The 25,099-nt window shown below is 44.1% G+C and overlaps 1 protein-coding gene across 1 annotated transcript in view; it reads right to left on the bottom strand.

The window, feature by feature from the left end:
* The window catches only part of PCYOX1 (prenylcysteine oxidase 1), a 111,811-nt gene extending 87,292 nt beyond the window's left edge, over nt 1–24,519 (bottom strand). Inside the window, exons 1-2 of the mRNA XM_086943472.1 lie at nt 24,281–24,519; nt 15,855–16,061 (exon numbers count right to left, since the gene is read on the bottom strand). Of these exons, the coding sequence (XP_086799598.1) occupies nt 15,855–16,061; nt 24,281–24,380 (307 nt within the window). The 5' untranslated portion in view covers nt 24,381–24,519. The remainder of the gene's footprint in view (nt 1–15,854; nt 16,062–24,280) is intronic.
* Between the last annotated feature and the right edge of the window lie 580 nt (nt 24,520–25,099).

Below are 25,099 nucleotides of genomic sequence, written 5' to 3'. Positions count from 1 at the left end.
TTTGCGTTTGAGTCTTGTGGCCATTCTTAAAAAGTTGACAGTGTTAAGGCCTCTGCGGAAAGTTGTAGAAACAATAGGGCCACCGTTGCCTGTTTAAACCCAGCATCCTTTAAAATACCTTTAAAAACAACTTCCTGGGGTAAGCGTAGTAGGGGCACAACAAAACAAAGTGGAGAGTGTCCTGTGGAGACTTTTGGTCGCAGCCACAGGGACCCCTCAACTCAATCATGCTATGTACCCCAAAGGATCCCGCAGTGTATGGTGCAATAGATTCATCGTAAATCTGGTCATTAAAAAACGGTCCTGAGCATTATAAAAATAGGACAAATACAGTTCCATTCCTATGCTGGGTTTGGCCAGAAGGTATGCTCTAACCGAGGGTTTAACCAACTCCCCGTCTTCCCTGGTAGAGGCAGTTTTCTGTAGAAATTCTGTCTTAATGAGGGCCTTGTCCCTAGCTAGCAGCTTTGTCGGGTGATTAAAATAATCAGCATGGCCCAGGCAGGACAGGGTTTCCCTCACATATTTGAGCCAGGGAATGTTCCGTCCACGCTCCGGGGCGATGCAATCCATTATTATCTGCTGGCTTAAGACCGCTTTGGGGTTTGTCCATATTTTAAACCAACAGGTAATAGGTTTCAGTTGGATCCGGTCTCTAATATAAGTGAGGCCCAATTCTTCATGAATCGAAAGGGAAGATGTGCTCTGGGGGACCCTAAGTAACCACCGTAGGAATTTGTTTTCTTCAATTTGGATCCTCAGGGGGTCAATGAAGCCTCAATCCTCGCTGCCATATAATGTTTTGGCAATACAAATGGCATTATACAGGTTCAAGATTTGTTCCGGTGACCAGCGACCCAACCGGTGTGCAAAATTCATAATTGCCCCAGTAGAACTAGTTAGGGTTCTGCTTTTCTGATCTGCCAATACCTTAAAACGAACATGACTGTCAAATGAAATTCCCAGATAAGAAAATGCCTGCACTTTTTCCAAACAGTGGGTACCGATCCTGTAGTTAAATTTCCTACATGATCTTTTCCCCATCTCCATGATATAAGACTTGGAGAGATTGGCAGATAAGTCCAGGTTCTCCATGAAGTTGACAAAGCTATCTATAAGATGCTGGAAACCCCGTGCAGTGCGTGCCAGGAGCACCGAGTCATCCGCATAAAGCAGGACCAGGATTCCTCTTCTTCCTATCCTCAGGGAGTCCACCCCTAGTTCTCCAAGCGCCTTATCTAAGCCATTAATATATAAGGTAAATAAAAAGGGCGCCAAGATACAACCCTGTCTCACTCCTCTAGAGCATGGGAAGGGATCGGTGGGGTCTCCCTCCTCATTAAATCTGACCTGGGCTGAGGTATACTGGTGCAGGGTACTTAAAATATTGACCAGGCCTGGGTCAACGCCCATGTCCCCCATTGACTCCCACAGCTTCTTACGGTTAACGGCTACCAGAAGATAGAGATTGAGGCATTGATCAGTGGTTGAGCGGCGCGGTCTAAAACCGTACTGGGTATCAGAGATGACACCATGTTCATCCACCCAATCCATTAACCGATTAAGAATAGCCCTCCCCAAGACTTTCGCTGTTACATCGATGAGAGAGATAGGTCTATAACATTGTAGATTGTCCCTATTACCCTTTTTGAAGATCTGCCCAATTACTGCAGTGAACCAGGATGGTGGCATACCCGATTACACTGCTGTATTTATCGCTCTGGTTAAAATAGGAGCCCAAAGTTCTACCTGATTCAGAAAAAGGTGCCGGGGAATCCCATCAGGACCCGGGGCCTTGTTCAGAGTCAGGCCCACGGTTCCGGCTTTTATCTCTCCCAGAGAGAAAGAAGTTTGGACTGCACATAGGTTCCCTTCCCCTGCCGGTGGTGCTAAATCATTGTTGCTACCATGGTTGTAGAGCCCTTGAAAGTGCTCCACCCAGGCCTCAGGCAAGACATGACATACAAGCTTGGGTTTATTGAAGTTTTGAAAGCAAGGTTTGTTTATTACTTTCCAGAAAGCCGATGTTTCCCTTAACTCGGCTGCTTCCCTTAAATTCTCCCATGCCTGTTGCTGCAGTGATGTTTTGGAGTGTTTTAATGCCGGTTTATACTGCTCCCTGCAAGTGGACACCACTATCTTGTCTTTAGAGACAGTTATTAGAGCTACCCTCAGTTCCCTCAGGGCACTGGAACATTGCCAATCGAACCACCTGGGGGTATCCGGTCCCTTTCTTGGCATTGTGCGCCTAAGCAAGCCATTAATGCATTTGGCGACTCCCTCAAAAGCAGTAATTAGGTCTGCCCCCTCTACTGATGGATCAAGACACTTCCAAACCAACTGGTCGTTCTCCGTTAGTAGCGCCCTGTAAAACATCTCACTGTTAACATTAGACCACCTCAGTCTCCTTCCTTGGTCGGTGGCTCAGATTGTGCCACCGAGCTGATTTCGGCGTGGGTGCTTAGCCTGGTCAGGATTCCATACGGACAACACCAAGGGATTATGGTCACTGAACGCACTAGATTATATATTAAAACTTGTGATCCTGCACTTTAACGTGCTCGGGACAAAAATAAAATCAATAACAGTTCCCCTTACCTTTAAAAGTTGGGGTAATCTGATGGTCCGTGCCCACTCTAATCATATCCATCGTGTGTGTGAGGGCATTTGTACCCAAGAGCTTACTTAGCTCACTTCCCTCCCTAGTATGTTCCATGTGCAGTCCCCTTCCACTGGGCAAAAGGACCATTCCCCCTCACTGCTAATCAAGTGGGGGCACAAGTGGCAATTAAAATCTCCTAATAATACCAATTGAGCGCTCGGGCCCCAAGCGCTTCAATTCCTGCCAGCCTGTGTTCCAACTCGACCAAATTAGCTAGGGTCTGTCCACCTGAAGTAGCAATGCAAAAATTAATAAGGGTTACTTTTAGGCCCTTGGTCATGAACTGTAGCACCTGTATGCAATCTGAGTCCCAAGCTAGGTCTTTCCATCTCCCCCACAGCCTCAGGGCCACATAGGTGATCAGGCCTCCCTTAGCTCGCCCTGATGGGGATTTGCACGCTGGGACAAAATACAATTTGTAACCTTCCAGTGCTAATGTACCAGAGTTTACCTCCCACATTTCCTGCAGACAAATGATGTGAAATCTTTTTATGTAGACTAATCAGTCATGATTTTTTAGTTTGCTGGACAGTCCTGCTGCATTCCAGGAAATTATGTCAATGTTTCCCTTCCCTCCTTCGAGTGGGGTTTCGGGCCTACGACTAGTATGCGGTCTTGGAGGTGCAAGGGGAGTGCGGGGGTATGTCTCTGGGTCTGAACTACTAAGGTCTCTGAACGTTAAGGGATGTAGATACCTAAGCCGTCAGCGTGGCTATCCCTCGTTTGTCTCCCTTAGGAGGCACCCCCTCCCGGCTAGCCCCTTGCCCTGGGAATGGCCCCCAGTCATTCAGTCCAGTTCATTTAGAGCAGAAGCGCTGTGGAGCGGTGCGTACCGATTAGCTGACGAAGCTAAACGGCCCTCCCCATTGAGCCTGAGTGGGTATCGCCTTGGGTCCTCGCCAGTATTAAAAAGAAACGGGTCCCTGTAAAAGAAGCTGAGTGGGAGCATTCTAATATTTGTACCACCTTCCTCCCGATAGATCCCCTGCCGTTGGTTGGCAAGAAGTTCTCTTGCCAGCTGTGGATACCTAAGGTTTAGAATCACACAATCTCCCGGAAAAGCCTTCCTGCTTTTTCCAATCCAGATACCCTTCTTGCCATGAGAACAGGTCTGTGATGTGTGATGTTAAAGCCTACATTTTTAGCCAGCCAGTGAACTGCCTTGTTAATCAGGGAGCGCTCAGTTTCTTCCCTCTCTTCGTTGCAGGCCGGGATCCCTGTCAAGACCACTGTATAGGGGCTTGCCGCCAGTGGGAGATCGAGTACAGGGAGACCCCCTGGGATTTGGAGCATGGTCCGCTATTGATGGTACGGTGTCATTAAATACTGTAGGTCCACTTTCGGGGGGGCTGGTTGCTATAGGGGTGATGGATCTATGCTCCAACTTCTCCTCCCTTGTCTGCCCATTGTCTATCCGGGTGCTTGATGGTCCTGAAGCCTCACCCGTGTTGATTCCCTCTATTTGGCCTTTCTTTGCCACCTCCTTCCTACCAGTGGGCAGGTCACGCTCCTTGTTGGCCCCCTCTATGCTTTCTGATGTGTGGACGTCCTCAGCATGTGTGCTAATCTCATCGTCCCCAGCCCCATTGGGCCCTGACCCCCTCTTCAATGAGGATGCAATGCTACCTTGTGTGAGTAAACGGGAGAGTTGCCCCTCAATCACATTCGGTCTCTCGTACAGGGGCCCAAGCTGGCTGGGCAACATTATTTCTAGTTTGAACCATAATTATCTATCCCTTCCCTGCCTCATCTCGGTTTCCCTGCAGTTTTGACACTGAGCAGGGATTACAGGCACCCCTGCTTCACCAGCCCCCTTCACTTTGGCTGCACCCTGTCTGGACTTTTTCGATAGGTTATGCCCCCCTCTTCTTAGACAATTGCCTGGGGCCTTAATATCAGCCAGAGGGATGGCCGTAATTGGTGTGCCCTTGGCCTGCAGAGCCTTTTTTGATCAGGGAACCACCTCCCCGCAATCCCTTGGAGTATTGATTTTGCCTGGAGTATTTGGGGGTGTCCCACTCATCTTCCCCTGATCCTACCAGGACAGGTGTCATAGAAAAGCGACCAGAGGGACCCTCTATCTCGTGTATGGCAGTCTGCAGCTGATTTCAATCTGCGTCAATAGTCAGAGTGTCTTGTGGTGATAAACCCACCCCTTGTGGCAATGATGTAGTGTGAATTATAGCCTTTGTTGTATTATCAGTTACCATGTTGAATTGACCGGGGGGATCCCAGTAATAGGGGATGTACACCTAGCTATAAGACCCATAGAGGATCTCTTATGTTCTATTAGCGTATCAAGGGAAAGTCTCTTCTCAGTCAACAGAATTTCATGGTTTAAGAAGGACCCGCCCTATTTAAAAAAGCATCCAGGGTCCTCTTTACCCCCCCCCCCCCACTACCGAGTTTACTGCCTTGCGTTTACTCATCTCAACAATGTAGATTTATAATAAACTCAGTATGACAGGAGACAGGAGAAGGGCCGCTTAAGGGCACGAAAAATCAGTACCTTACTGAGTTTCTGCAATATCTCAGTCCAGAGGCCCTCGTGAATTTCAGGGCCTGTAAAATCAGGGAGTAGCTCTTAGACCGCCTCCTGGCATTTGGTGATATGATGCAAGGCTGTTCGGCGATGTTACCCGGGCCCCGCCCCTGATCTTTTTCCCAATGTTTTGCAATCTGTAGCAATGCTGTTATTCGGATTAAAAATAAGTGAGAATTAAGGGGGGGGGGGGTGGCCCAGCCCGGCCTCTTCTGGTCCCCGACGGGCACGAACAAGTCCGCCCTTGGCCCGGGCACGACCGTGCACGTCCCGCGCCACAGGAGCCCTAGCGTCCTTTCAGGTGCCTCCTGGCGCTGTCTGCTGGCGTGCGCGCCGCAAGGGACGCTGAGAGGTGTAGTCTCCCTCCCCTCCAGCGTCCGTCCACAAGAAAATGGCCCCAATGACTCTCGGCAGTGGCGGCTCCTGCACCAGCTGTGAAATCAGGTAGGAAAATGACTCTTGGCAGTGGCGGCAAGTTCAGAATGAGCTCATGGGCTCTGCTGTCATGTCTTTTCCCTCAGCACCGGTGCACCCTCCTTCTCCCTCTGGATGCTACGGTCGCTGCCCAGCTTCGGCCTCTCATCAGTCGCTCGCCGCTACCTTAAGACACCGTAAACAAGACCGAGGGAACTTCGTAGAGTCAAAGGATGAGAAAAGAGGGGATCCTGCTCCTGGGGAGGACAGATTCTCTATTTTGTTGTAATCACGAACAAAATAAAGCAGGTTTATTCTGGTCATGTAAACTTTTCACCTCTAAATATCCCGAATACAGATCACAAGGTGACAGCAACCCAAATTAAAATATGCAGAAGGCTTTTTAAGTGGCACCTTTGCATACCATGTTTGAAGTCTCTGGAGCTGAGCCTCCATGGAATGGTGTGTTTATTACCTTCGCAAATGTGTGTAGCTACATTAAAGATCACAGGAGGAAAGGGCATTCCACTCTATAAAAGAAAGCATGCTGACGGCTGTGCTGACAGGGTTCCTGCAGCCAAGCAGTGAATGCCCCTTCTTTTTATCTTAGACAAAAATAAGATGATCTAAGTTTTAGGAAGCTGGTTATTCTCAGTCTAGCACCAAGACACCATCAATGGCTCCTGTTCACGCTTTACAAATGTTGGAACATAACATTAACATAACAATGTAGGTCAAATGATAATATTGCTGGGTTGTCCCAGAGGTTTTCTAAATATTTATTTACCTTTGCCTTGAATAGGAAATCAGTAGAGGACATATTCACAACACTGTGACAAAGCGTTTCTGGTTCGATCACTTTGTGGAAACCTCAGTGTCAAGTCATGTGGGTGTGAGAAGCCTTTCTTGCCATCCAAACTGCCTTGATGCTCCCACTCTTGCTGCTTGGCTTCTATCTCTGTTCGACATATTGACGGATTATTTACCATGAAATTCAAGGTTGGGTTCCTAACTTTTCATCTTGGGTAGATCTTAGCCAAACCGCCTTTTGACTGCTTTATCAACCAGTTTTATTTTTAGCACGACTACAGACAGTTTTAGAAGTGGGTTACCAGTGGTAATGAGATCAATACAGGCCCACAGCATCTCACAGGTGGTTGATTGTAACACTGTCCCACTGAATTTATGTCATTGGTGAGGTGGATGGACAATGTAATTTCTACACTTATTTCACAATAATACAATAATGAAGCCACCCTATGCGTAATGTGCGTATTACAGCAATACATTTCTTTTGAGATTAAATCGAATCAATACAATGCAAGGCAACAAGTTAGCTTTGCCAATTTTGAAGTTACTGCGCTGCCATGTCAGTGATTTTGTGATTTTAGTGATGTTGCCATGTAAGGTTATCAAAGACTTCTTAGAAAGTGGTATTGGTTTTTCTTCCATTGGTACCTGTGGGGGAACAGGACTAATGAAATTATTTCTTTTGAGCATGTGCAGACAGTGTGGACTACCAACGATGATGTGATCCTTGCCTATGTCCATATCTTAAACCCCAAACATGCATAACACATTCTATAAAAAAAAAAAGACATGAACATCCACACAGTATGTTCCAATTGCTTTGCTTATTTCATATTAGATATATATATTGCTCAGGGTTACCAGCAGGGAAATGAAAACGCACTCTCTCGTCTCAGTTTAGTTACAGCGGTTTATTCAGCAACCAGCACCCAACGCGTTTCGCTTCTTAGAAACTGGCTCAACATCCCGTGAGCAAGCTTTGTAAGTCCTCCTTTTAAACAGTCATGTGACTTCCTGTGTTGTCAATGGATGCATGCTGGTTAATGTAGTGTCCACTACATTTTCATCACCAGTTTGCACCATTTTGTGTCCTTGTACAGTTTTTAACGGAAAGAAAGGGATGGGGGGTTGGGGGAAGGAGTGCATTTATTCGTATGCAGACAAATTAAGTAACTCTTTGGTGAGTTTTTTTAATATCCTCTTTCTCTCTCCAATGAGCCCATTGGATTAGTAATCCGGCGTCACTTGTTGCTGTTCACAGGTTTTTGATCAGCATTATTGTCACAGAGTCTTTTACTGTGTTTTGTATGTGTGTTTGTAGCCCTCTAGTGGGCTAGTTTGCAATGCTGAGTTCAGGGGTCCACTTTTACATCTTGCCATCAACAAAGTTAGAGGTGTACATAAAGTTCTTCAGTTAAGTTTAAACCTCTAGGTTCCAGAGTCCTGAAGTTGATGATGTGTTTCGACTCTTTTAGTCTCAGGTTTTTCAGGCGATCACCGCCCGCTCAGTTTGTGGAACTTGTTCTATGGCACAAAATTTAAGTAATTCCCAATTGCTTTCGTGCGAGTTTTCCATATGTCTCACCACTGCATAGGAGCGATCTTTGTTTGTTGTCGCCCTCGTGTGTTCTAGTATCCTCTTCTTTGCTTCGAAGGTTGTGCTCCCTATATATTTTTTATTACAGGGGCATTCAATTAGATATAACACATATGAGCTTTTGCACGTCAGATGTTGGGGTATTGTCCATTTCGTTCCTTTTCTGATTTCTATTTCTTTGGTTGATTTTGCAATTTTGCACACTTTGCAGTGTCTGCATGGAAAGAAACCTTTCCATTGCAGCCAATCGATCTTCAGTGTTTCTTTGTAATGGCTGTTCATTAGACGATCTCCCAGGTTTCTTGTTCGTCTGTAGGTTATGTTAAGGTGATCACCTATAATTTGTGTCAGGGTGGGATCAGTCTTCAGAATTGGCCAGTGCTTTTGTATGATTTTTGACAACTTGTTATTTTCAGCGCTATGGGTAGTTATCAATCGGATCACGTCGTTTTTTGCACGTCATAAATGCGCACCCCCCCCTTCTTTCCGTTAAAAACTGTACACGGACACAAAATGGTGCAAACTGGTGATGAAAATGTAGTGGACACTACATTAACCAGCATGCATCCATTGACAACACAGGAAGTCACATGACTGTTTAAAAGGAGGACTTAGAAACTGGCTCAACATCCCGTGAGCAAGCTTTGTAAGAAGCGAAACGCGTTGGGTACTGGTTGCTGAATAAACCGCTGTAACTAAACTGAGACGAGAGAGTGCGTTTTCATTTCCCTGCTGGGAACCCTGAGCAATATTTAAACGACTAACCCAGTCGTAGAAATCTGCACCACACCATCAACAGAGCGCCGACACCGGCCTGGTTGACAACTGCTTCATATATATATATATATATATATATATATATATATATATATATATATATATATATATATATATATATATATATATATATATATATATATATATATATATATATATATATATATATATATATATATATATATATATATATATATATATATATATATATATATATATATATATATATATATATATATATATATATATATATATATATATATATATATATATATATATATATATATATATATATATATATATATATATATATATATATATATACATATATATATATATATATATATACATATATATATACACACACTAGCGGCCCGTCCCGACCCCGACGTTGTCTGGGTAAAAAAAGGCTAGGCAGCAATGGTTTTAGTATCATTGTACATTCGTCCCACATGATAAGAGACACATTTTGAAGCAGTGTCCCCAAAGGTCCGTTTATCCGAATAGAGCATATTGAATCCCTTTCAAGGGAAACTGTTAGAGGCAGTTCAAAGGTAGAATGTGCTGTTTTCACAGCTGTTAGCAAAGTGGCAGCTATTCCAGATGAAGCAACAGCTAGAGCCAAATTCCCAGAAGATCGAACTTTGGCAAGTATGAGGTTGATTAGGTAAGTCTTTACTGTGCCACCGGGGGCGTCTATGAACAATAGTTTGCCTTGCTTCTTTTCAACACTATCAACTATGGTGTTGTAGGCGGGTTGTTGATCGGGAACTAAGTTAGGCAAGTATTGAGCAAGGTAGTTATTTAGCTCTGGAATATTGTGTGCGGTTGCGATATTGTGGTATCCAGTTAGGTTAGTTCGGACCGCTGGCGGCAGGCTGAAATCTTGTAAGGACTTCTCGCTTAATAGATACAGTGAGTCTTCAATTTCTATAAGTCCTTGGTTTATGATTTCATTGTTGATAGCAGCCCGTGCCGACGTTGTCCGGGTATGAATTGCTGCCGGCCAGTAGTATATTGTTTTGTAGGATTTTGTTTTGTTAGCATTTCTTATCTCTGACAGGCCTGTGAAACGCTCCGATTCACAGTGCACTGCTGATGCACTTAAGAGTGCGCGTTCAGTAGTGTGTGAACTCGAGTTTCCATACTTTATATTTCTTTTCAATATTATATAGCGCAAACTCGACAACATGGCAGGAGCACAATTTACATTACAGAAGAACGCATTCGTTTGTGGTAGGCACGGGGAGACAAAGCGATTTGCCTGGAATCACAGGATGTTGAGCTGATGCCGAGTTCGAACGTACCTCCCCAGCTCTAAAGTTCGCAATTCTAGAACTTGTGGCGGGTGGTGTGTCTAAAAGTGTATGTTGGTGCTGGCCATCAATGAGAGATACCTGTGCATTTTTCAAATGGGTGGTGAAAAAATATGAGTATGTTGCTGGGGATGTGGGCCGCCGTGCCACCAATGTGCTTACCGGGGAGGGTAAACACCGATTATTCCGCAACTTTCTTTCCGCATACCATCACTCCGCATACTTTCATTACGAAAGTACCATGACTCCGCAATGCCATTATAACGCATGTCATTACATTTTATATGCTTTTACTACGCATACATTTACAACGAAATTCGTTGTAAATGCATGAATGGTAAAAGCATGTTTTTTTCATGTTTGGATAAGGTAAGTATGGGTATAGGGGTATATGTTTTGGGGTACTGCGGTAATTGTTTTGGGGTGTTTGGGTATTTTAAGGGTTCAGATATAGTTTTGGGTTATGGGGTACAGGGGTAGTTTTAGGGTAGGGATAGGTATGGGTTTTGGGGTACAGGGGTATTTTTAGGGTTCAGGGCTAGGTTTGGGTTTGGGGGTACAGGGGTATTTTTAGGGTTCAGGGCTAGGTTTGGGTTTTGAGGTACAGGGGTATTTTAAGGGTTCAGATATAGTTTTGGGTATAGGGGTATTTTTAGGGTTCAGGGGAAGGTTTGGGATTTGGGGTACAGGGGTATTTTAAGGGTTCATATATAGTTTGGGGTTATGGGGTACAGGGGTAGTTTTAGGGTTTAGGGATAGGTATGGGTTTTGGGGTACAGGGGTATTTTTAGGGTTCAGGGCTAAGTTTGGGTTTTCGGGTATAGGGGTATTTTTAGGGTTCAGGGGTAGGTTTGGATTTTGGGGTACAGGGGTATTTTAAGGGTTCAGGGCTAGGTTTTGGTTTTGGGGTACAGGGGTATTTTTAGGGTTCAGGGCTAGGTTTGGGTTTTGCAGTACAGAGGTATTTTAGGGTTCTGGGGTAGGTTTGGGGTACAGGGGTATTTTAAGAGTTCAGATATAGGTTTGGGGTATAGGGGTATTTTTAGGGTTCAGGGGTAGGTTTGTGTTTTGGGGTACAGGGGTATTTTAAGGGTAAAGGGCTAGGTTTGGGTTTTGGGGTACAGGGGTATTTTTAGGGTTCAGGGCTAGGTTTGGGTTTTGCAGTACAGAGGTATTTTAGGGTTCTGGGGTAGGTTTGGGGTACAGGGGTATTTTTAGGGTTCAGGGCTAGGTTTGGGTTTTGGGGTACAGGGGTATTTTTAGGGTTCAGGGCTAGGTTTGGGTTTTGGGGTACAGAGGTATTTTAGGGTTCAGGGGTAGGTTTGGGATTTGGGGTACAGGGGTATTTTTAGGGTTCAGGGATAGGTTTGGGTTTTGGGGTACAGTGGTATTTTTAGGGTTCAGGGGTAGGCGTGGGTTTTGGGGTACAGGGGTATTTTAAGGGTTCAGGGCTAGGTTTGTGTTTTGGGGTACAGGGGTATTTTAGGGTTCAGTGGTAGGTTTGGATTTTGGGGTACAGTGGTATTTTTAGGGTACAGGGCTAGGTTTGGGTTTTGGGGTACAGGGGTATTTTTAGGGTTCAAGGGTAGGTTTGGGTTTTGAGGTACAGGGGTATTTATAGGGTTCAGGGCTAGGTTTGGGTTTTGGGGTATAGGGGTATTTTTAGGGTTTAGGGATAGGTTTGGGATTTGGGGTATAGGGTATATTTATAGGGTTAAGATGGGTTAGTGTTTAAGGGTGTTGGGGTATTTTAAGGAGTAAGGGTGGGTTATGATCATGGGTGCAGGGGTATTTAAAGGGAGCAGGGTGGGATTAGCACACAATATGAGACATGGCATGAAGGGTGGAACGTACCACACGCCCCCAGTGTTTGTCACGCCCACAGCACAACGCAGACACGCCCACAAGGGACTACTTTGCTGGCACGGTTCTTTTACCTTTTAAATGTATATGGTGGGCGTCTGTATAGCCTATGTCCTTCTGCTGCAACTGCCCTTTCCAACGCTGTATTGGGTGTTGTGATTGGTGCTGTGGTTCCTGAGATTACCCGCCTCAAAGGTTTGGGCTCTATCTTTATATTATTAGTATGGATATATATATATATATATATATATATATATATATATATATATATATATATATATATACACACACACATATATATCACAGGCTTCACTACTTTTTCGCTGTAGGTTTTCACAGGTCGATCATCATGGCTCTTTTCTGCATTGGATCGCAGGGAGGGGCCTGCTTTGTAGGTAACGCCGACAGGTGTCTCCCGGCCGCTATATTCTCCGTCTCCACAATTGGCCTTTTTTAGGTCGAACCTGGGCAGCGCATGCGCTGCTCTGCAAGGCATACTATACTGGAGTATGGACTGGAAGTCCCACCTATTTTCCACCGATATTGGTCATTGGCTTGTGTCATAGTCCTTCATAAATGCTAGCTTCGGACTCCCTAAAAGGCTCGTTAGTCCCTCCTTAAAACCGCCTTGTCTTCATTGGTCACCTCCCATGAGGACTGGCACTTTTACTTCGGTTGTTAAACGGTACGTCTTATTTAGTCTGTAAGCACTATTTTGTTTAATGAGTTTCTCCTACTGCAGGCGTGACATGCTTTTCTGCAACATTCAGCACGCCATGAACGCTTTCACAGAAAAAAAAGCATTTGTCAACTTGACAAACAAATGCTATTTTTGGTAAAAGAGCCTAATTAAAGCGCTTTCACTTTAATAGCGGCCACGTACCTTTCTTTAGACACGGTTCGTCTAAAGAAAGGGGTGTGGCCCCTACTAACGTGCAAGCGCAGCATGGGGTACTTGTAAGCAATACGCATTTGCAATGCAAAAGGTGTCGCATTTTAGAAAACTTTGTCCTATTGATATTGTAATGGACAATGCCGATTATTGCAGGTTTTTTAAACGCATGAATACAAGGCATTTTCATTTACAATGCCAACAGCTCAAAATCTCGCAATTGCAAGACCTATTGCACTGCAAATGCTTGTTAGCTCCCTTCTCCCGGGACTCTGGTTTCTCTGTGATTTTCGTTTTATACAGACATCATACACTGATTTTTGCCTTTTGTCTGGGCTTTTAACTTAATTCACTCCTCTGTGATTCCTTTAGGCTCCCTTAATCTTGGGTCTTGATAATTATCACATACTTTTAACGGATTGAAACACTATAGACAATGGAGTTTTTCAAACCCTAACATCTACATTTATGTTAGGTGGGGTTGCATACCAAATAATTAATTGCGATGCACCACTATTCGCATATGTCAAGTTGTGGTGTGACACTTGTTTTTATTGTCTTGGCTTATATGTTTTTATGATGTTTGCTACTAAAACCATTTCAATTCAAATTTACTTTTACATCCTGCTTAACTAGGGAACCACGTTGCTTTTCAGACATCCTTAGGTGTATATTTTGGTACAAGATGGATTCTTTGAATACTTCTGGCATTGTGATAAATCTAAATGTCTATGTTCACTGTTGATGATTGTTATTTTTTCCTTGTAAAATAGGCTAATCATCTCACTTTTCTTCTGTGTGCTGCGCACAGACACCTTTTGGATGAGAGAAAATATTTTAAAGAATTTGCTTTCAACTCAGAAGCAGTAGGATGAATACATAATGTGCACAACAGCGGAGATACTTGGCATACAGACTGTTTAGGAAGTGCTATGGGTTCTGTCGGTGGAATGGCCACGCATTTCTCCGTACCACATCCTGGAATATAGCCTGTCCCACAAGGAGTAGTGCTTTAAGAATGTCTTTGCGCCTGATCCCCATGTCAACTAAACCTTGTTGTCGATTGTATGAGAGTATAAAGCGCTTGTGGGAGTACAAATGAAGTATAATGCTTCAAACGGAAAAGGAAGGTTAGCGGTGTGAGGGTTTAGCTTCAGGCAGGAGACACAACTATATATGAGGGCATGGGCTAAATCGGACCTGCACTCCAAGTTTTGTTAAAAGATACTGTTGTGCAGGTTCCAGGCGTTTTGAATGACCTAAACAGAGGGCTTTGTGTCCCAACCGCTTCCGGACAACCACCGACAGGATATGTCAGCCGTTAGACCAGCTAGCAATAGAATGCCACTACCACCATCCTGTATCTTACAGTGGTGTAGGTAGTTTCTAGCAACCACTGAACATGACAACCCGGATTCCTCAGAGATCGTGAAAAAAAAGTGGTGATCCTTATACAGAATAAATCTGCTGTGCCTGGGGACATGTTTATTTACGTCCGGTACAGGGATTATGATAGAATACTTAGAGCCTGGTGTCGAGAAGACAGGAGTAAGCTACTAGGTAAAAGGTACCCTGTTTAGAATCGTTATTGTCATGTGGATGGGGCAATGTATGTAAAGATGGGGTACACATCAATGGGACTATCCTAAAAGACATGAAAATACAGGTCTGACTCTTCTGCTTAGCACAACCAAAAATAGGCATCACCTGAGCCTCTTATCTAGCAACCTTTTAGAGACATGACCTGCATCTCAAATGAGCAGGTTAGTGGTATTGAAGAGTGAAGATACCAACATGATTTAGACATGGCTTTCATACAGGATGCAAAAACAAACTGGCTGCACCTGAATGAGCTATACTCCGTGTTAAGCACCTGCAACCACAGGTGCATTTTATAGGACTACAAGGAGTAGCAAATACTTCTACAATACTTCTTGCCACCGGTGTTCTTTTTGAAACCCCTGTGATTTAAACAAACGGGCTGTATGTTAGTAGATTTTTAGAATATGTAGTAGAATCTGATAGCCTCGTCTACACACATCTGGATTCAATACAATTAGAAGTACACACGGAATTATAATTGGACAAGCTATTAGGGGCCTTATCACACAACTGCATGAGTGGGAGCGTGGACTTTGCAGCTCCTATGAAAACTGAAAGTGGCACCTTCACTGCCTTTCTTTTTAAATGAAGCATTGTGAAATTTGCTACTCATTTTAACGTGCGCAGGTTTGATCAAATGACCTAATGAGAGATTGAGTCAAGAGGTTGTGGAATTTCTCTTGTACTACTACAAAACTACCTTTCATACTGCCTAAGCATGTCTGTCTAAACACCACTGGGAGGAATGAGGTCAGAATGGGCTGAACGAGCCAAACAACCACAAGTTAAGGAGACGCACTAGTCCACAGTGCATTGAAGGAGTCTTCATAAGCTTAGCAGGCACGCCACAGATCCTACAGAACAGTAGGTTTTCACAGCAAGCTGCAAGGTGGGTACTCATACCAAGCAAATGAAGAACTGGTAGATCACACTTTAAAAGTATGCAAGACTTTCACTTTAACGGAGAGCAGGTTCACTAAACCATTGTCCAACATCAGTTTTCCCATCTTGGCCTCTCTCTCTGTGATCTACTTTTTCACAAAACATGCTCCTCTCGGTCTGTCATGCAAACTTTCGGGGCAAGTTAAATTGCGACGCACTTCCACCCAATATTTTGTGGGGAAATGATGAAATATCTGAGTTTTCCCCTCATCTTTCCTATTAAACAAAGGTTTCTTAGCTCATACCAACTAAGCAACAGCTTTCCTGCTGAAAAGAATAACAGGACAGACCGAAATGGAAAAAATAAATAAATAAATAATGTAAACCAAATATTTGCTATAAATTCGAAACATGAAATGATTGAAGCGCCAAATGAGATCCAATCCTTCCAAAAGTATGTTACTAGAGTTAACAGGGCAGTCCCAGTGCTAAATTACCTAGCTCCTCCACAAACTTTTTCATGTGCAAGTTAAGAGGATGGATCACGGCTCCGCCGGCCTCGTACTCATTTCCCTCAATCTCCACCGTGGCCAGCCGTCCGCCGACATCACCCTTCTCGAAAATGTCGATGGGCACATTGTTGCCAAATTTCTGACGAACAAAATAGGCTGCAGAAGTGCCACCAATCCCAGCTCCAATAATCGCTAAAACAGAAAGAAAAAAAAGAAAATGTAAGGAGTCAACGCAGGTTTTCTTTATGTCAAAACTTAAAATTCTGATGCATGTACTCTAATTCTTTTCACATCTCAAAACCCTGGGTAAAATTACATAGCTTTCTAGTATAGTATCAGTGTGCTTATTTTTTTCCTTTCAAAAAAACAAAGACCCAAAGCTTTTCTTAGGACTGTGACCCCCAGATGTGCCAAATGCTAACATTGACGACCACCTTTTTATTCCACTACTCTACACCTCGTGTTTTTCTCTATTGAAGATTTATACATCTGTTCTTTTTCAGTGGCTGTTTATCTAGCCTTTTCTTCTTCATTCAACCTCTCTCTCTTGATCAGGATCAAAGTCTGATGAAAAAAATAAGCCCCAATCATTATGAATCATTGCCGTTTCCACAATCTGCAAGTACTGGTACAAATTAAGTGCGTTGCTCCTAAGCTCCATCTGTCTCTTACTAGATTGATCTTAACAGGAGGAAAAGGAAGGTTTAATGGTTGTGGTGAGAAAGTGAACTCTACAAATTCAGTAATAATCATCCATGATGTGCAAAGTTCAAATATGCCATCTCAGTTCTGTGTGTGTGTATATATATATATATATATATATATATATATATATATATATATATTCACTGAAAAAACCATAGGTTATAGACCATATATAGTTAGGGATTAGCATTTAAAAAACCTTATTTTATTTGCACAAAACCATTGAAATTCCATATATAGTTAGTTGCACTAACTATATATCGCGGACCCGCAATCCACTGCTAATGATGTCACATATGAGACCTAGCAAAGGCACATCGGGCTAACAGTCCCTACAATTTTGCCAAGTTTCGTGGAAATCCATTCAGCCGTTCGGGCTAAAAGTGAGGCCAACCGCCCTATGGAAATTAACATGGGAAAAACGCGTTTTGGGACCCCCCTTTTTTCTCGCCCCCCCCTGACGAACCCCCCCAAATTTCCAGGAGCTGCTCAGAAACAAAATGTGCCATTTTCCTGAAAATTTCAGCCAATTCCGTCCACAAACGCCAAAGTTATTAGGCATAGAATTTTCAAAAGTTCCATAGAGAAAAAATCCTAACTATATATACCTACTGGCTATCGCCAGTAGGTAATATATATATACACACACATACACACACACACACACACACACACACACAGTTATTGCATTAACCAACGGAGCCTTAATAACAAAGAGTGCATTTACCATCATTACTTTAACTTCAATTTATTTCTTATTTACGTTGCGTGTAATATTTTATATGACTTTGCCCAAAGGACAAAGGACTGCAAAACAATTGCAGAATAACGTGCACACCGTAGCAAATTCTCTGGCCGGTCCCCCAACTTCCCTGCACTATGTATCCCAACGTCCAATACATTTGTTAAGCACCTGAGCCTCTGCAAGGAATGTTAAGTACTTTGTCAGAGGCCGTCACTGAGGCCACAGTATAAATGAAGCCCAGCACAGTTGGCATAAAATGGTGTTTCCTGGAAGCTGCAGCAGCCTACCGAAGATACACAAAGTTTGGTGAGTCACAGAGATTGTTGGGTCTCACATAGACAGCACATGCACCGTCTCTTCGAGACATGTTTACAGCTAATGGGCTACAGCTCTTCTAAAGTTTTAACATTGATTAGCTTCAGAGTGGCTCGCGTTTTCTTCTTTTCTGTGTTCTTTTCGATTTAGCATGGCATGTGTGTGTCTTATCATTGCTCCTCCCTTGGAGCATGGACTAAGTACTTGCGTTCTTCCACTGCTCCCATTTTTGGAGCTACTTTTTTGTTTTCAAGCCCTCCACGAGAGCTTGTGTTTACAGACATGCCCGTATCCTATTTGTGGTGCTCATTTTCCCTCCCAGCCCCTTCTTCCCACACAGTTACTGCTCTCCCCTCACCCCATCCCAGTTTCATATTAATCTGTCCATCTCCAAGACTGAATGATTGAACTATATATGTAGTGTTTTGGGGTGATTACTCTAGAGATGTGTTTGTGAGATGCCTGTAAGAAGCAGTCTGCACACAATGTATGCTAAATTCAGCACATGCTGAGCACAATGCCCTGAATTCCGAACCTTTAAAATACATTAAAATCAGAAAGTGTACACAATACAGAACCGTGCTCGAAAGAAAAATAACACTGGTGTTGGTAAGGGAAGAATTAGTCAACTTACATTAAGAAGAAGTTGTGTGCTTGGCTGTTTGCTAGTTTGTTTGAAGAGATGGAGAATGTCATACCACAGCACAAAGCCCCCGCAATGGACAGGAAGTGTTAGTTCCTACTTTCTGTTTTGCTAGGAGCCGCCCCGAAAATTGGCCGCAGGGGAGGTCGTAAATGACCACCCTGCACGTTTTGTTGTTTAGCTTACTTGTCAAGGTTTAAATGTTCAAATCCCATCACTAAGCCTTACTTAGGTGTATGTAAACCCGTTCCACATCTTTCTTTCCTTTTTTAGGTCACGCCTAGCGTTGCAGCGCATACCCTGCTCACTCTATTGTCATAAAGGAGACTTCAGAAGGGGACTTGAAGCCCCGCCCATCCTTCCCACTGGCCGGCGTCATTATTTATGTTAAACGCGGGCCTCCGATTGGAAACAAGCCTTTCGGTGAATGCCCGGTCTCCGTCTCGGTCAGCCCCTCCAGACTGGATTGTGCGCTGGCAGCGTGACACGGTCTCCTACATTAGTCGTTGTAGGTCCATTTTTTTTTCATTAAAGTGAAAGCGTGATGGCGACAGCTTGCTTTCGTTTGTAAGCCCTCTTTTCTTTAATGGGTTTCCGCCTGCTTTCACTTTTAAACACATGCAAAAACCACAGTTGATGGACAGAATGCAGAACAATGCCATACATTCACCCCAGTACAGAGATCTGGGCCTAAATCCATCGTTTTTTTGCACTCCACACCACCCCAGTTCAGACATGGCCATATGCAAATCAGTCTGACCCTGTGCCTCAATGGAACAGTCCAGCCCGAACTGCCAAGCCATGCCTTCCCTGGACCGGAAACAAGCTTCCGAGGACCGGTTTTTGGCATTTCAGCAGTCTTCAGCCCGGCTTGCTTGAATCCAGTGGTGTGGAGAGCATGGGACTCACGTCTGAGCATACCCATCCCACTCGGGGTGACAATTGCAAAAACCACAGTTGATGGACAGAATGCAGAACAATGTCATATGGACATGTCTGAACTGGGGTGGTGTGGAGTGCAAAAAAACGATGGATTTAGGCCCAGATCTCTGTACTGGGGTGAATGTATGACATTGTTCTGCATTCTGTCCATCAACTGATTTTAGCATTCACTTTTAAACACAGCATGCTTTCCATCAATCCTTCAATTACTTCCCACCAGAGAAGGGCTAGAAGGCTTGTACTGGTATGCAAGAGCTGATGTGGGGAGAAGTTGTCAGAGGGCGAGTGCTGGCGCGAGGAAGAAGACTCGGGTGTTGGGTTACAGGTGAGGGATCAAAAACATGGGGGCCGAGTGGGGACACCTCGGTATACGCTTAGTTGATGAACTTGGACTGGAGACATCCTGCGAAGCAGCGCCTGGTCACGGCTTCAGCACAGATTGCAGCCTCCACTCAGTCAACAGTTAATGCAGGGACTGGATTTTATGGCTGTTTACATTATTCTGTTATTCGGCAGGGCTTTCAAAAGGTGATCTGTGGAGAGTTTATGTGTGCTGTGTACACAGAATAAACTGTATTTAAACACACAGAACTAGACAGGGAGTGGGCAGGGAGCCTAGGCCGAGAGAAAAGGGGTGAAGACTGCGACAGCAGCGAGAGGAAAAGCTGAAAGGAGTTGGCGAAGTGCAAAGAAATGAAGAACTGTGGAGAGAGCACACAGGAGAAGTTTAATGCCTTCTGCCAGACCACACACACCAAGGACTAGTGCATCCTTCTCTTCTTCAACATCTGAAAATATTCGCCCGGGCGCCCTATGGGGCTGTGTACCACTACACTTTGCTAGCAGCGTTGGGTGGCTCAGTGAGCTGTACACTCGCCAAAGACAAAGGTTCTTCTCTGGAAGTCATGAGACCGAAACCAATAGGGCACACTTAGATCTTCATCTTTCAGTAAATTCAGTACTATAAACTAATAGTAAGAGTTGTTATTTACAGTGCTTGGAAACGCGAGTAGAGTTCTATGACACTACACATCAAGTTGGCATTCACGTCCAGACTTATTTGAGAATTTCCTGAGGCCCCCCTCTCTGCCACCTCGTTCACACATCCTCAGCCTACTCTCATATCTCCGCCTCAGCACCCAGCCCTGGTATAAAATACAGTGGTTGCACACAATGAAAAGCTGAAGAATTCAGACAACTCGTCAACACCAATTCCGAATAATCGGCGCAATACTGCCAAAATTATTTTTAATATTCAGCAACATGTTATAGGTGTAACAGTTGTTTTAGATATCACATCACGACGAGCAATTCAATTCAATTAATTTATATAGCGCGCTACATACCCAGAGGGTCTCAAGGCGCTAGGAGAAGGGTGGGGGATTACTTGTCGAATATCCAGGTTTTAAGTTGCTTTCTGAATGCTAGGTGGTTCTGAGTGAGGCGAAGGTGAATGGGAAGTGAGTTCCAGGTTTTAGCCGCCAGGTAGGAGAAGGATCTTCCTCCCATGGTGGTTTTGTTGATACGAGGTACAGCAGCGAGGGCTTGGTTGGAGGAGCGTAGCTGGCGGGAGGGGGTGTAGAAGGAAAGTCGTGTGTTGAGGCATTCGGGTCCAAGTACGTAAAGTGCTTTGTGTGCGTGGGTTAGGAGGCGGAATGTTATCCTCTTATTGACGGGGAGCCAGTGGAGGTTTTTCAAGTGACCAGAAATGTGGTCGTTACGCGGGATGTCTAGTATGAGTCTGGCTGATGCGTTCTGGATGCGTTGGAGTTTTTTCTGAAGTTTTGCGGTGGTACCGGCGTAAAGGGTGTTTCCGTAGTCCAGGCGGCTTGTGACCAGTGCAAGGGTGACCGTTTTTCTAGTTTCGGTGGTGATCCAGCGAAAATGTTTTTTCGAGCATGCGAAGAATAGACTTTAAAATCCATACATACAGCAGCTAAATAAAATACAATAAATAAAAACGTGGACAAATCCCAATAATATATCAAATACATATTTTCAATGACATTTCTCTAAGATATTGTTCCAAGGCTAAAACAATGCAAGGAAGGGCCTTTAATGAGAAATTAAAAGCCACTGCTGCCTGGGTAGTTCTGTAGGACTTTACGCTAAAACGAGCCGTAAGGTATGCATATTTGTGACATATTATTTCAAAATACTTTGTACAGTTTGTCTGCGGACCAGCGCTTGCATCAGAGCACACGCAGTAAAGCTGGTCCGTTGCTGTTGGTGTGGAGTACATTCAAACATAGCTTGACGGGCTTTCGTATTATTTCAACATACTTTGTAGAGCTTGTCTGCGGACCAGCGCTTGCATCAGAGCACAAGCAGCAATATAATTTGCCTCTTATTGATGCATAATTTAGTCAATCATGCTCCACCCTTCCGGTTCTCTCCTCCCGAATAATCCTAGTGGCCTTGGTCAGGATGTAAACAGACCACCAGTCGGAGGAAAGGATTGTGTAAATGGGAAGGCAAACAAATGATGTTAGTAAACAGCAATGGAAAGGATTCAGCGTGTCGGAAAGACAGGTACAGTGTAGCTAACGCACCCAGTAGTAGTAGGGGTTGTGGTGCATGAAGTAAACAGAGACAGCTAGCGAGAGGGGAGGTAAGGAAGGGACACCTATTGACAGGGGTTATAGTGTGAAATGGCAGGCAGATACAGAAGGGCAGGAAGAGACTGCCAGTGGCATGGATTTGGAGTGCAAGGCAGAAAGAGATCGGCAGGAGATCACCAGAAATAAGAATTAATGGATCATGGGAAGTTAAAGGACAAGATGGTAAAGAAGGGGACACAAATGCTGTCAACGACAGCCAGTGACAAAGACTTAGGCAGCAGGAGTGCAGGAGGAGACATCAGGAAACAGCAAGTGACTTAGATGTACAGGTCACACAGACACTTACAGGGGAAGCTATTGGAAAGAAGTGGGTAGGTGGTGAATGACCCTGAGGGAGCAGGATGAGGAGAAAGAGAGATAGCTAGTCACATGGACTGACAGGGTCGGGATGGAGACATCACCAGATCAGACCGTCAGTGAGGGGCTGGACAGATGAGGTCTCCTGTGCATAAATATTTGCATTGCCAGGAAGTCAAGTCAAGTCAAAGAATTTATATAGCGCACTACATACCCAGAGGGTCTCAAGGCGCTTAGGAAGGGGAGGAGGATCATCAAAGAAGGTTTGTGGCTGTCTCCAGATAGTTCATCGTTTAATCGCTCATCGTTTAATCGCTCATTTTGAAGAGTAGCGGTCAGTCGAAGCATTTGTGCCTAATGTGGCCTTTATGTATTCAATCTTCTGTACTAAACTAAGTATTCAGTTTGGGTGATTTGCCTGGATCGCTCTATTCTATGCAGTGTCAGAAGTTATTTCAAAATATTTCAAGACGTTTCATCCAATTGTTTTTTAGTAACTTTTTTCTTCAGTATGGATAGAGGAATGTTGTCTTTTTTACTCATTTGTTGCAGCCACAGGAAGTGGATTTCAGGCCCATGGGAAGAGCCCTGGTGTCACCGCACCCAATTGCACTTGTTGATGGTCTTGAAACTCATCATATACCATGTGCTTTTGCAGGACTGAAACATATGCTATCACATACTTTACAAGTATTCTAACCAGAGCTTTAAGTGGAATGAAAAAACTTGAGGGGCGGGAGGGGGGTCTCTACAAGGGACGTGGTCGATGTAATTAAGTGTGTGGTTTAATTAATAAGCTAAAAATCTGTGCTTAACATATCTTCCGCTCATCTGATAGAATGCTGCTTCGGTCATTGCACTGGTTAGCCCCATTGACATACAGCATTTGGCACCAAGATTGAATGGTGTTATATGTATTATTGAATGTGGTAGCTTATATTGGTGTTATGTGGGATTAATTGTGGGTAATGTTTTCATCTTTCTTTGGCAGATAGTCTTCGCATTGTACAAAAAGAGACTCCTAGTTGGATTTTCTCTGGTTTTAAAAACCTGCAAGCGGTGCGTAAACACGCAGTTTGTACTTCTAGTCCTTGCTCACCAGAAGCAAGGCTGGCAGTAACTGCACCTCTTACTGCCAGCCTTGCTTCTGGTGAGCAAGGACTAGAAGTACAAACTGCGTATTTACGCACCGCTTGCAGGTTTTTAAAACACATAAATAAAAGGCATTGTCATTTACAATACTAATAGCTCAAACTCTCGCAAATGCGAGACCTATTGCATTGCAAATGCTTGTTGTTCTTTTGCTTCATATGACACCAACACCACAGATACCTGCATTAATAGAATTACACTCCCAATCTTGTCCATACCTACCTGGGATCCCTATGGGGAATATCATTCCCTAGTTTATTTTTACTAAACAACAATTTCAAAGAGGTTGTTTTTGACTTGAGAGGATACCCAGATGAATATTTTTGTTGCATGACAATAAAAACATAAATTACCAGCGAAGCTACTCTTTGGATTATTTGCCCTCAGCGGGATGTTTTTGGTTGTTTTAGAAATGCTTCACGTTACATATATTAGTAGAGCGCATAAATTGCAATACAAAAACAAATATCGGTGCTAACCTACTAGCTGCTAATTCTTGGTTCCGGAGTAGCGTGCTACTCATCGAAAATGCGCTTCAATGGCTCGTCAGGGGTCGTAGGCGCTATATAAATACATTAACATTGACAAAAGTAAATAGCTCTCAAGTACGCGAGACCTATTGGCTTTGCCAATGCGTGTTGTAGCGTAGTTGTACTGACTTTAGCATGAGAATGAGTAAAAGCATTATTCGCTCTCCTTTTATTCAGACTGCCTCTATGTGCTCCCACACGCCCATGCAAAAACCTCCCCCACACACTTCCTTTTCTATTTTCCGACTTCCATTTTTACACTTGCACTATTGCAGCCTTGTCATCTTGTACCTCCAGGGTCTCCTGCTGCATCTGGTTTTCTCCTGCTTAAAAAACATTGGCACTGTACCTTGTATAACCCCTGCTGCTCCTGCTGCCACAGGACTTCAGCCTGAAGCTTCCCTGCTTGCAAACGTTTTGCCCCCTGACAAGTGTCTCGCCGTCGGGCTTCTCCAACTCACCTATTCTCGTGGGTGGGGGGCGCAACCCAGGGGTCTCGCAGAACCCCCGCTGGACATAGAGCACGACTCCGTAGAAGAGCAGCCTTCGAGCTCCTAGCATGGTGTCACTTCTGACAGCGCCCAGGGAGGGTCAGCAACCGCTCCTCTGTAACGGTGGTGGCGCAACGAGGCTGAGTGACAAATGACGCTGCAGGCGTCTTTACGCAGTTCAAGGGAGAGTGATGAAGTAGGCGTGGAGTGGAGGGTGGGAGCTTTGCTTGCTTTGGTAGAGGATGAGGCGGGGCGACGTGCGGAGTGGCTGAGAGCAGATAGGGGAGGGGCCGAAGCCCGTTAGAGGAGGGGGTTACTTGAACCCGGAAGTAAAAGGCAGACATGTAATGTTACAAACTGTAATTTTATTTATATAGCGCTTACTAACTCCTGACGAGGCTTCGTCATTCTGCTTCCAATTCGTGTCTATTTTCAACTCTTCTCAAATTCTGTGTACGTACGTCTCTTCTTCTGTTAGGTATTTTATTTTACCTTTTCATAGCTGTGGCAGTGTATGAAAAGTATGTTCATGAAACAACGCATAGCTGCCAAGGCTTCCGATTGCTATATGTGACATTTTGATAATTTCAGTGTAATTATGAGTGACATTCAAGCGACTATGAGTGACACTTTCTCACAAGTAAAATCAAGCAATGAAGTCAGGGGAAACATACAATTATCAGAAATGACAGATTTGAGCAACTAGAAACACTTAAGAAAATCTTAAAACATATCTTTAAAGCACCATGTAGAGATGACCAGTACAACAGGTAAGTTGAAGAGGCTTTA

Source organism: Lissotriton vulgaris, chromosome 11 (assembly GCF_964263255.1).
Source record: "Lissotriton vulgaris chromosome 11, aLisVul1.2, whole genome shotgun sequence".
Classification (NCBI taxonomy): Eukaryota; Metazoa; Chordata; class Amphibia; order Caudata; family Salamandridae; genus Lissotriton; species Lissotriton vulgaris.
Note: the sequence above shows the minus strand (reverse complement) of the source record. Positions and strands in the feature narration are given on the sequence as shown.